Raw genomic sequence first — 12,732 nt, forward strand, 5'->3', positions numbered from 1 at the left:
GTGCAGGCTCGAAGGGCCGAATGGCCTACTCCTGCACCTAATTTCTATGTTTCTATGTTTTATATGTTTCAACATGTTGAAAATCCAGCGGTGACCAGAACAAGGTACGACTCTTTGGGCGACTACTCACAACCGTACAGGCTTCACCCCGCGACATGTCGCCAGCGTGTCACCTGTATGATCGTGAGTAGTCTCCTCAGTTGCCCAAAGAGTCGTAGCGTCTTTCTGGTCACTGCAGGATTTACAACGTTGGAGTTTGGAAGGATGAGGGGGTGGATCTTATAGAAACATATAAAATTATAAAAGGACTGGACAAGCTAGATGCAGGAAAAATGTTCCCAATGTTGGGCGAGTCCAGAACCAGGGGCCACACACACACAGTCTTAGAATAAAGGGGAGGTCATTTAAGACTGAGGTGAGAAAAAAAAAAAAATTCACTCAGAGAGTTGTGAATTTGTGGAATTTTCTGCCACAGTGGAGGCCAAATCACTGGATGGATTTAAGAGAGAGTTTGATAGAGCTCTAGGGGCTAGTGGAGTCAAGGGATATGGGGAGAAGGCAGGCACTGGTTATTGATTGAGGTCGATCAGCCATGATCACATTGAATGGCGATGCTGGCTCGAAGGGCCGAATGGCCTCCTCCTGCACCCATTTTCTATGTTTCGTCGAATTATGACGGGTGCCGAAAAAGTCGCGTAAGTGGGACAGGCCCTTGAGTCAGAAGACAGCAATCCTCAAAGTTTCCTATGAAGTGTTTTTTTTTTGCTCTCTTTACCCTTCCCAGATGCCGGCGAGGGTCAGTTAAGGACCACAGATAATTGTGCTGTGTGCTTTTAGCAGAGATAGGAGGAACGGTGCTTCACACAAGTGAGTGTGTCTGTCTGACTCTCTGTCGGAGACTTCTCAGTGGACACCAAACAAGAGCATCCAGATGAAAGACCCCAAATGTTGGAGTGTATATTTCTTTGGTAAACCAAATATCTGCAGTTCCATCGTTACGACATCCCGATGAGTGTTTGTTCACCCACAGCCATTAAATCACTGAAGGCACACTTGAAGATTTCAGGAAATGTGTGTGTGTGTCTACAGGTTTACAACAAAACTACAATGATTCAGAGTTCTTTGGCGTCTCTGACCTGCAGTTTAAACAGAATAATGAGTTCAGAGTGCAGTCTCAACTAATAGCAATGTGGAATTCATTGGGATTGACACACCAGATGCTCCCTCAAGATGAACTCTTATGCATTGCTGCAATATAACATTACCCACATACACATTTGTAAACATTATACACAATGAGATGCTCGAGAAGATTTCTGCAATTATATTCCTGCCTGACAGCATTTCTCAAACAGATACAAACTCCACTGCCCTTGTTTTGGCCAGTGTTCCCATTCTCCTTACAGGTCCGCAATAACCAAGCTGACCTCCCGGTGGCTCAGCACTTCAACTCCCCCTCCCACTCCGTCTCCGACCTCTCTGTCCTGGGCCTCCTCCATGGCCACAGCGAGCAGCACCGGAAATTGGAGGAACAGCACCTCATATTCCGTTTGGGGAGTCTGCATCCCGGGGGCATGAACATCGAATTCTCCCAATTTTGTTAGTCCTTGCTGTCTCCTCCCCTTCCTCAGCCCCCCTGCTGTCTCCTCCCATCCCCCAGCCTTCGGGCTCCTCCTCCTTTTCCCTTTCTTGTCCCCGCCCACCCCCGCCCCCGATCAGTCTGAAGAAGGGTTTCGGCCCGAAACGTTGCCTATTTCCTTCGCTCCATAGATGCTGCTGCACCCGCTGAGTTTCTCCAGCTTTTTGTGTAACCTCCTTACAGGCTAGTTTAAACGAGCATCCACTGTTAGAGGTGTCATACTGTAGTTCGAATCTCCTCGTGCTCTGTACACTCGATGCCTCTGATGTGAAAGGGGATGTCAGGTTAAATGTTATGCCCCCCCCCCTCCCCCCTCCCCCCCCCCCCCGACACGTTAGAATTTACGTTCAAGAAGGAACTGTGCAGATGCTGGAAAATCGAAGGTAGACACAAATGCTGGAGAAAGTCAGCGGGTGAGGCAGCATCTATGGAGCGAAGGAAATAGGCAACGTTTAATCAATGGTGTTTTATCATGAATGTTTTATTATTATTAATGTTAATTAGTGTTTTCTGAGTCATTCGTAACTGTCATAGGAACATAGAAATTAGGTGCAGGAGTAGGCCATTCGGCCCTTCGAGCCTGCACCGCCATTCAATATGATCATGGCTGATCATCCAACTCAGTATCCCGTACCTGCCTTCTCTCCACACCCCCTGATCCCCTTAGCCACAAGGGCCATATCTAACTCCCTCTTAAATATAGCCAATGAACTGGCCTCAACTACCCTCTGTGGCAGAGAGTTCCAGAGATTCACCACTCTCTGTGTGAAAAAAGTTCTTCTCATCTCGGTTTTAAAGGATTTCCCTCTTATCCTTAAGCTGTGACCCCTTGTCCTGGACTTCCCTAACATCGGGAACAATCTTCCTGCATCTAGCCTGTCCAACCCCTTAAGTGTATACAACCCTGTCACTGTATGTCATGTCAAGTCAAGTCAAGTCAAGTCAAGTCAAGTTTATTTGTCACATACACACAATGTTGTTACTTGTGGGCGGAGCACCAAGGCAAATTCCTTGTATGTGAATGCTTGGCCAATAAACGTACTTACTTACTTAGACTGTGGTCTGTGGATGAGGAAGTCGGGGATCCAATTGCAGAGGGATGCGCAGAGACCCAGATTTGAGAGCTTTGTAACTAGCTTGCAGGGGATGATTGTATTAAATGCCGGGCTATAGTAAATGAATAACAGCCTGACATATGAGTTTTTGTTGTCCAAGTGTGCCTGGAAATATGAGTGTTGAATGATTCACAGACTGCACATCCATAGCTTTGTGGAATGGAGCAGTCCAAACCCTTTGGGTGAAGAAACTTTTACATTTCAATCCAAAGTGGTCAACCACTAATCATGAGACTACACTGCCAAGTGTTAGATTCCCTATACTAAGGAAATGGCCTCTTGGCATCTAGCCTTCGACTCCCGCTTGAATCCACATTTTAGTGAATCTTTCAAATGCATGTGAGTGTAGGGCAATCTTCCCTCTTCCAAACAATCGGTTGGATCTATGAAGCTTTACCGTTGCCCAGAGAGACACCACTTATTAGTGAATTTGCATTTAAACCTACCAATGCGACATGGCTGACAAAAATGCTGGAGAAACTCAGCGGGTGAGGCAGCATCTTTGGGTCTCGGCCCGAAACGTTGCCTATTTCCTTCGCTCCATAGATTTGCACAGGCGTCCTCCATACAATACAATACAATTTATTTGTCACTTGAACCTCATAGAGGCTCAAGTGAAATGTTGTTTCTGCAGTCATACATACAAGAAAAAAAAGACCCAAGACCCAACACAATTTACACAGACATCCATCACAGCGCATCTCCACCTCGCTGTGATGGAAGGCAAAACAAACGTATCTCTCCCCTGCACTTCCCTCTCCCCCCGATGTCAGAGTCAAAGTCGGAGCCCCCGGCGGGCGACGGCAATTGTCCCGCGGCCATTAAAGCAGCGCCGGGTGATGCAAGGCCGCGCTCTGGGTCTTGTTGTTGGCGGGCGCTGGCAAAGTCCCGCAGCCGTTGAAGCCACGCCGGGCGATGATGTAAGGCCCCGCTCCAGGTCATCCTCGACCCCGCTACTCGGGCGGGAGAAGTCGCCGTTGCGGAAGCCCCAAAAAGCGGTCTCCCAGCAGGGACCCGCGGGCTCCCGGTGTCACTGTCCACCAGACCTGCGGTTGGAGCCTCCGGATCCGTGGAGACAACCATCTTCTTCTTCTTGCGTGTGGCATGCACAGCCTAAAGTTGTGGGACAACTTGTTCTATTTGGCCTTATTTGATTGTGCATGGCGGGTTGATTGCATTCGTCGACACAGGGAGGACCACGTGAAGGTTGCAATCTCCCACCCCGGAGACACCCACAATACACACACAATTTATTTGTCACTTGAATCTCAAATGAAATGTTGTTTCCACAGTCATACACACAAGAAAAAAAGACCCAAGACACAACACAATTTACACAGGCATCCATCACAGCGATTCCTGGGATGTCAGGACTGTCTTATGAAGAAAGACTGGATAGACTTGGTTTATACTCTCTAGAATTTAGGAGATTGAGAGGGGATCTTATAGAAACTTACAAAATTCTTAAGGGGTTGGACAGGCTAGATGCAGGAAGATTGTTCTCGATGTTGGGGAAGTCCAGGACAAGGGGTCACAGCTTAAGGATAAGGGGGAAATCCTTTAGAACCGAGATGAGGAGAACATTTTTCACACAGAGAGTGGTGAATCTCTGGAACTCTCTGCCACAGAGGGTAGTTGAAGCCAGTTCATTGGCTATATTTAAGAGGGAGTTAGATGTGGCCCTTGTGGCCAAGGGGATCAGAGGGTATGGAGAGAAGGCAGGTACGGGATACTGAGTTGGATGATCAGCCATGATCATATTGAATGGCGGTGCAGGCTTGAAGGGCCAAATGGCCTACTCCTGCACCTAATTTCTATGTTTCTATGTTTCTATGTTTCTATCTCCTCCTCGCTGTGATGGAAGGCAAAACAAAATGATCTCTCCCCTGCACTCCCCATTCCCCTCCCGATGTCAGAGTCACAGCCCATGGTCAGCCATGACCAAAGGGAACCGGCGAATATCAAGTACTGTATATCGGACTTTAGTTATTTGGAGAGGCTTGGGTTGTTCTCTTTAGGGAATAAAAGGATAAGGAGAAATTAATAACAGAGGGATTTTGATAAAGTAAATAAGGGGAAACTGTTTTCACTGGCACGAGCCTTGGTAACCAAAGGAGAGCTATCAAAGACAATTGGCAAAAGAACCAAAGAGGAGACAATGATAAATATTTTGATGCAGGGAGTTTATTATGATCTGGAATGAGCTGCGTGCTGAGGAGTTGTGAGGAAAGAGCAGGAAATTGTCATCCTGATGGGAAAGCTCTGGCAAACACTGATGTGCCACATGGCCTCTCTTGGAACCGCTCACTATAGACCAGTGGTTCCCAACGTGGGGCGTACGCCCCACAGGGGGGCAATTTGATTTTTAAGGGGGGCAATTGAGCGCGACTGAGGAGGTCTGGGTCCAAATTTTCGATTTTTATTTTTTTGGATTTTCCATCAGGTAAACATATGTAGTTTGTGTTTCAGATGTTATTTTGAGTAAATAATTTTTTTGGGGTAAAAAAGGTCTTTATTGTGTAGTTATTACATAATCACCGCGCCATCGCTCTTCATGCACGTCGCACGAAGCGCGCGAGGTCGTCGGAGAACCTTATTTATTGAACTGGATTTAGAAATGCGATTCAAAGAGCTTTTGCTAAGTTACCCTTTATAATATCTATTTCCTCCGTTTTCTCTCAAGGGAAAGCAATCCATTTTCTGAGAATTATTTATTTGTCTGCTCGTGCTAAAATGAGTGGTGCAAGCAAGAAGAAAGTTCGTCAGTATTCAGAGGGGGGGGGGGGGGGGGGAGCATCAGGATTTTAGAGGTGATTAGGTGGGGCATGGCCAAAAAAAGGTTGGGAACCACTGCTATAGACAATAGACAATAGGTGCAGCTGTAGGCCATTCGGCCCTTCGAGCCAGCACCGCCATCCAATGTGATCATGGCTGATCATCCCCAATCAGTACCCCGTTCCTGCCTTCTCCCCATATCCCCTGACTCCGCTATCTTTAAGAGCCCTATCTGGCTCTCTCTTGAAAGCATCCGGAGAACCGGCCTCCACCGCCCTCTGAGGCAGAGAGTTCCCCAGACTCACCACTCTCTGTGTGAAAAAGAGGGGGGAGGGTGAGGCCTTGGACGAGGGTTCTCGAGCCTAGGTGCGGCCTTTTGCGGGGTTCAGTGAGGGATAGCAAGCGGGGGGGGGGGGTGGTTGAAAGTATCCGGAGAACCAGCACCAGCATACAACCCCCTCTGGGGCAGAGAATTCCCCAGACTCACAACTCTCTGTGTGGAAAAAGTGTTTCACTAGTACCTTATCTGGCAGTATTTAAAAGACTCTACCATTTGATTGGAAGCAATCAAATCACCTGAAGTGAATGGCCTGATATGACATCTTTGCACACTGGCAGTGGGCCACAGAGAGAGGAACGGCAAAAATGGAAATTGCCCGGAGATATAATGTCTTCAGACAGTCTGTGCACTGCCCTTTGGCCATAACGGGGGAACTCAAATGAACAAAGAGGTTAGTCTGGAAGAAGGTCAAAGCAGTATACAATTCTACTTCTTACAGGAAGGGCAAAGTGGCAGCACATTTAACATTTTCAACACAATCCGCCAACATGGACAAAGGTTCATTGAACTCTATTTGATGTATAAATCACAGGTTAATCAACGGCGACATTGCCACTACCAATACGCACCAACTACTTCACTCTGAAGAAACGTGCTGACGATAAGAGTTGTAAGTGTTAGAAATATGAAAAAGCGGGAATCCAAAGTGCACTGGCCAGCCGGGGAATAGATAGGAGTGAAACTGAGTCCGCTCATGTTTCTTATTCTGATGCCCAGATCCCATTTTCAAAGCGTTAACTTGGGCTTGATGCAAATGAGGCTCTTGCTTGGAAATGAAAAGCTCTTTGTCCGTGTTCATTGTGATGCTAAAAATCTCCTTCCCCGATGTTTGAAAGGAGACAAGAACGGAGGCTTGGCGAGACAGAGATCCACAATGCTGCAGATCCAGCCTCATGTGTCAAATTCTCACCCGCATGTTCGAACGCTTGCATGGATTCAGCGCTCTTTGAGCTTCTATAGCGTCACATAGCATGGAAACAGGCCCTTTGGCCCAACGTGCTCATGCTGACCTTAACTGCACTGGGTTGCATTTGGCCCATATCCCATAAACCTTCCCTGTCCATGTAGACAATAGGCAATAGGTGCAGGAGCAGAACCAAACACAGTCAATCAATGAGAAAAAACGTGTACAAATCCAGAATCAACAAAGTTACCCCGTGGGCCGGCGAAATCGACCCCCCCTGGGGTTTAGCGCTGGATTGAGCCTCCGAAGCCTCGCGCGTGTGTGTGAGTGCGCGCATGCACGTGCGGCCGCCAAGAAATTGTGTCCCCCCTGTCCTCTCCATATGTTGATAGCGATTTCCATGCCTGCTCACATGGCTTGGATGGAGTGTATAGCTCTATTCCAATGGCTCATCAAACACTCCCAGGATAGGTACAACATGGATTAGATACAGAACAAACATGTAGAAACATAGTAATTAGGTGCAGGAGTAGAGGCCATTCGGCCCTTCGAGTCTGCACCGCCATTCAATATGATCATGGCTGATCATCCAACTCAGTATCCTGTACCTGCCTTCTCTCCATACCCCCTGATCCCTTTAGCCACAAGGGCCACATCTAACTCCCTCTTAAATATAGCCAATGAACTGTGTGGCCTCAACTACCTTCTGTGGCAGAGAATTCCACAGATTCACCACTCTCTGTGTGGAAAATGTTTTCCTCATCTTGGTCCTAAAAGATTTCCCCCTTATCCTTAAACTGTGTGGCCCCTTGTCCTGGACTTCTGAACAATCTTCCTGCATCTAGCCTGTCCAACCCCTTAAGAATTTTGTTCAAGAAGGAACTGCAGATGCTGGAAAATCGAAGGTACACAACATTGCTGGAGAAACTCAGCGGGTGCAGCAGCATTTATGGAGCGAAGGAAATAGGCAACGTTTCGGGCCGAAACCCTTCTTCACCCTTAAGAATTTTGTAAGTTTCTATAAGATCCCCCCTCAATCTCCTAAATTCTAGCGAGTACAAGCCGAGTCTATCCAGTCTTTCTTCAGGCAACCTTGAAGGTTCTGCTGCATTGGTTCATTTTAAGTTACTGTTATTTGTTTTTAAATCTCTGAATGGGCTCGCCCCGCCTTACCTCTCTGAGCTGCTCCACCCATACACTCCTGCCCGGTCCCTCAGGTCAGCTGGTCAGCTGCTCCTGGAGGTACCGAGGTCTAGTCGGAGGCTCAGAGGGGATAGAGCCTTCTCTGTTGCTGCTCCGGCACTCTGGAACACCCTGCCGCTGCACATCAGACAGGCCCCCTCACTGTCCATCTTCAAATCCAGTGTTAAAACACATTTGTACTCCCTGGCTTTTGACCATGCCTGAGGCTTTGCTTCTGTTTGTGGTGTTTTTGATGTTTCTTTATTTTACATGTCTTTTCCTACTATTTCTTTTGATTGTTATTTTTAAAAATATTAACTTTTTTGTCAATGATTAGTGATGTACAGCACTTTGTTGCAGCTATGTCTTTTTTTAAGTGCTCTATAAATAAAAGGTATTATTATTATTATTTATTGTCCCTGCGTTAACAAGCATTCTAACAAAGGTATTTCCACTGACAGACCGGGCAGCACACAGAAAGGACCTTCATTCATCCCATGAACAAGTGAGGTGCGAGTGGCGAACAGCTATTGACCAATGCCGCACAGTGGAATGCGTGCGAGTGTGAAATACTTCACTGCTCAATGTTTCAAGTTGTGGTGCAGCTGAGTCAATGCTTGTTCTCATCAAACAGAAGCTTGTTCTCATCAAACATACCTGAAACCAACATAGTGGATGAAGACTCCAGACAACATGATGAGGACACAGTAACCAAAAGTCTTCAGATTCCTCTTGCGCTTCTTTTCACCGTGAAAGGCTGTATCCCCTTCCGTCGGGTACCAAAACTGCTCCCCGTACCGCTGTTGCTCAGACTTCTTAAAGCTGCAAACAAGGGTCGGGAAGAGGGTGGACAAATACGAGTTCAGAAATATTAAACCTGACGGATGCTCTTCCTGTAGATTAAATGAATCTGAAATTGAGTGCTACTTCAGAAAGATGGATTTCTCTGCCTTTTGCCTCTGCTTCATGGCAGATCTTATAGAAACTTGTGGCAATTTGACTTTGACTCTGACATGGGGGGGGGGGGAGAGTGTAGTGGAGAGATAAGTTTATTTGGCCTTCCATCACAGCGATGTGATGGATGTTTATGTAAATTATGTTGTGTCTGGGGTCTATTTGTTTGTAATGTATGGCTGCAGAAACGGCATTTCGTTTGGACCTCAAGGGGTCCAAATGACAATTAAATGTATCTTGTATCTTGTATCTATCTTGTAACTTACAAAATTCTTAAGGGGTTGGACAGGCTAGATGCAGGAAGATTGTTCCCGATGTTGGGGAAGTCCAGGTCAAGGGGTCACAGCTTAAGGATAAGGGGGAAATCCTTTAAAACCGAGATGAGGAAAACATTTTTCACACAGAGAGTGGTGAATCTCTGGAACTCTCTGCCGCAGAGGGTAGTTGAGGCCACAGTTCATTGGCTATATTTAAGAGGGAGTTAGATGTGGCCCTTGTGGCTAAGGGGATCAGGGGGTATGGAGAGAAGGCAGGTACGGGATACTGAGTTGGATGATCAGCCATGATCATATTGAATGGCGAATGGTGCAGGCTCGAAGGGCCGAATGGCCTACTCCTGCACCTAATTTCTATGTTTCTATCTTGTAGGTAGATGATCATAATGGTAAACACAAAATGCTGGAGTAACCCAGCGGGACAGGCAGCATCGCTGGATCACGTGAATAGCATTGAGTTGGATGTGGAGGCGCATGTGAAAAAAATTCCAATTGGAAACCTTCTGCAGTTCTGCCTTGTTCAATAATTGAACGGGAAAAAAAATCAATCAATCAATTACGTAACCTAATTTTAATTGGGTGACGTTTTGGGTTGAGACTGTGCTTCAGACTGTCCCGACCCAAAACGTCACCTATTCCTTTTCTCCAGAGATGCTGTTTCAAGATTCAAGATTCAAGATTCAAGATTCAATTTAATTGTCATTTGGACCCCTTGAGGTCCAAACGAAATGCCGTTTCTGCAGCCATACATTACAAACAAATAGACCCGAGACACAACATAATTTACATAAACATCCATCACATCGCTGGGATGGAAGGCCAAAAAAACTTATCTCTCCACTGCACTCCCCCCCTCCCCGATGTCAGAGTCAAAGTCAAAGCCCCCGGCTGGCGATGGCGATTGTCCCGCGGCCATTAAAGCCACGCCTGGTGGTGTGAGGTCGCACACCGGGTCTTGGTGATAGAGCCCCCGGCGTGCGCTCGCAGAGTCCCGCGGCCATTCCAAGCTGCGCGGGGCGGTGCTGTCAGGCCCCGCTCCAGGAGCTCTTCAACCCCGCAACTCGGGCGGGAGAAGTCGCCGTTGCGAGAGCCCTGAAAAGCGGTCTCCCTCCAGGGACCCGCGACCTGCTGAGTGACTCCAGATTTTTTGTGTTTGAGAAAGAACTGCAGATGCTGGGGAATTCGAAGGTCGACAAAAATGCTGGAGAAACTCAGTGGGTGAGAGTGGCAGCATCTATGGAGCGAAGGGATAGAAACATAGAAACATATAAATTAGGTGCAGGAGTAGGCCATTCGGCCCTTCGAGCCGGCACCGCCATTCAATATGATCATGGCTGATCATCCAACTCAGTATCCCGTACCTGCCTTCTCTCCATACCCCCTGATCCCCTTAGCCACAAGGGCCACATCTAACTCCCTCTTAAATATAGCCAATGAACTGGCCTCAACTACCCTCTGTGGCAGAGAGTTCCAGAGATTCACCACTCTCTCTGTGTGAAAAAAGTTCTTCTCATCTCGGTTTTAAAGGATTTCCCCTTTATCCTTAAGCTGTGACCCCTTGTCCTGGACTTCCCTACATCGGGAACAATCTTCCTGCATCTAGCCTGTCCAACCCCTTAAGAATTTTGTAAGTTTCTATAAGATCCCCTCTCAATCTTCTAAATTCTAGAGAGTATAAACCAAGTCTATCCAGTCTTTCTTCATAAGACAGTCCTGACATCCCAGGAATCAGTCTGGATATAGCACGCAACAACAAAAAAGACCTTCACTGTACCTGGGTACATGTGACAATAAACTAAGCTAAATGTCTCTCCACAGCAGTTTAGTTTGGAGATATAGCATGGAAACAGGCCCTATGGCCCATGCTGACTATCGAACATCCACTCACACTAGTTGTACCTTGCGTCACGTGACACTGGGAACAGAATTGTTAGCATGGATTACATCAGGCAAGTGTGCAGTCCAATAACATGGCTGGAGAAGGGTTTCGGCCTGAAACGTCCTTCGCTCCAGAGATGCTGCCTCAGTTCCTCCAGCATTTTTGTCTACCTACGATTTTCCAGCATCTGCAGTTCCTTCTTAAACATGATTGATGTCGTTTCACCAGAAATTGATCATTGTGACAATTCACACTGCATTTAATTAAAATTAGGTTACGTAATTGATTGATTGATTTCTTTTCGTTCAATTATTGAACAAGGCCGTCCAATAGATAGATAGATAGATAGATAGCCTTTTATTGTCATTCAGACCGAAGTCTGAACGAAATTGCAGCAGTCATACATATAATACAATACAATAAAACAACAATAAACACATATTAACATCCACCACAGTGAGTCCACCCAGCATCTCCTCACTGTGATGGAGGCAAAAGTCTTAGGTCTGCAGTCTCTTCCCTCCTCTTCTCCCTCTGCGCTGGGGCGATACCCCCCCCCCCCCCCCGGGCGATGTTAAGAACAGTCCCGCGGCTCAAACACCGCGGCCCGGGGTGGTTGAAGCTGCCGCCCACCAGTCCTGCAGACGCAGCCGCTGGCCCGCGGCCGAACCCCGGACTCAGGCCACCGCCGCCAGAACACCGTCCCAGCCACCCTCACGTGAGTACTGCGCCGTCTTCAGCCTCGGGCTGTGGGCTACTGTGATTTGTGTGCAGGGAATTCTTCCTGTGTAGATGAATAGCAGGCAAGAGATCAGGTGAGAGCCTGAACCTTGCAAAATAGCCACTCCCATTATCCAGTGGCTTCCAAGTGCTGATGAATAAAGAGCGCAGTGTTCAAAAGACTCGTGGAACATGTTCCTTTTGAGTTTGACGTTTTAAGGATGTGAGTGTTGCAGCCAAGGCCAGTGTTTGCTGTCCAAGTCTTGAGAACATGGAGGTGTAACGCCTTCTTGAATTGTTCCAGTTCCTCGGGACCTTACCGTCCAGAAGGTTTCCAATTGGAATCCCTGGCCTGTGTAAAGTGAAGTTGCCTTTAATGGGCCTGTCCCACTTGCAGGACCTAATTCACCACTTTATTTTACTTACGGACATTTTTCATCATGTTGAAAAAAACGCCCCGACCGTCTTGATGTCACACGTACCCACGACTAGCATCACGACCTACCTACGACCATGCTGCGAGTATGAGTCAAGGGCAAACTCGGCTAGAGGTCGCGAATTAAGTCGTGAAGGTGGGACAGGCCGTGTAATCCCACACCCCAGCGATATGAACATTGACTTCTCCAATTTCAGGTTGTCCTTGCTTTCTCCCTCCTTCCCCATCCCTTCCCAGCTCTCTCTCAAGCCTACTGTCTCTGACTTGCTTTCTTTTTCGCAGATTAGTCGACATCAGTCTGAAGAAGGGTCTCACCCCGAAACACCTTCTCTCCATAGATGCTGCCTCACCCGCTGAGTTTTCCTCCAGCACTTTTGTCTACCTTCTTCTGTTAGTCCTGTGGAGGTGGTTTGTTGGTTGCAGCAAACACACGCTGTAGGCGGAGCAAGGTTTTGATCGGATCTACTGAAGGCCTTTCTGCGACTCCTGCTAAAAGGGTGGGGATATTACTTG

General features: G+C 47.3%; 1 protein-coding gene across 3 annotated transcripts in view; it reads right to left on the reverse strand.

The window, feature by feature from the left end:
• dnajc4 (DnaJ (Hsp40) homolog, subfamily C, member 4) overlaps nucleotides 1-12,732 on the reverse strand; it is a 145,365-nt gene that overhangs the window by 55,913 nt on the left and 76,720 nt on the right. For all 3 annotated transcript variants that reach the window (XM_055665804.1, XM_055665802.1, XM_055665803.1), the window contains exon 5: nucleotides 8,613-8,777. In XM_055665804.1, the coding sequence (XP_055521779.1) occupies nucleotides 8,613-8,777 (165 nt within the window). The remainder of the gene's footprint in view (nucleotides 1-8,612; nucleotides 8,778-12,732) is intronic.

Source organism: Leucoraja erinacea, unplaced genomic scaffold, assembly GCF_028641065.1.
Source record: "Leucoraja erinacea ecotype New England unplaced genomic scaffold, Leri_hhj_1 Leri_150S, whole genome shotgun sequence".
NCBI classification, from domain to species: Eukaryota; Metazoa; Chordata; class Chondrichthyes; order Rajiformes; family Rajidae; genus Leucoraja; species Leucoraja erinaceus.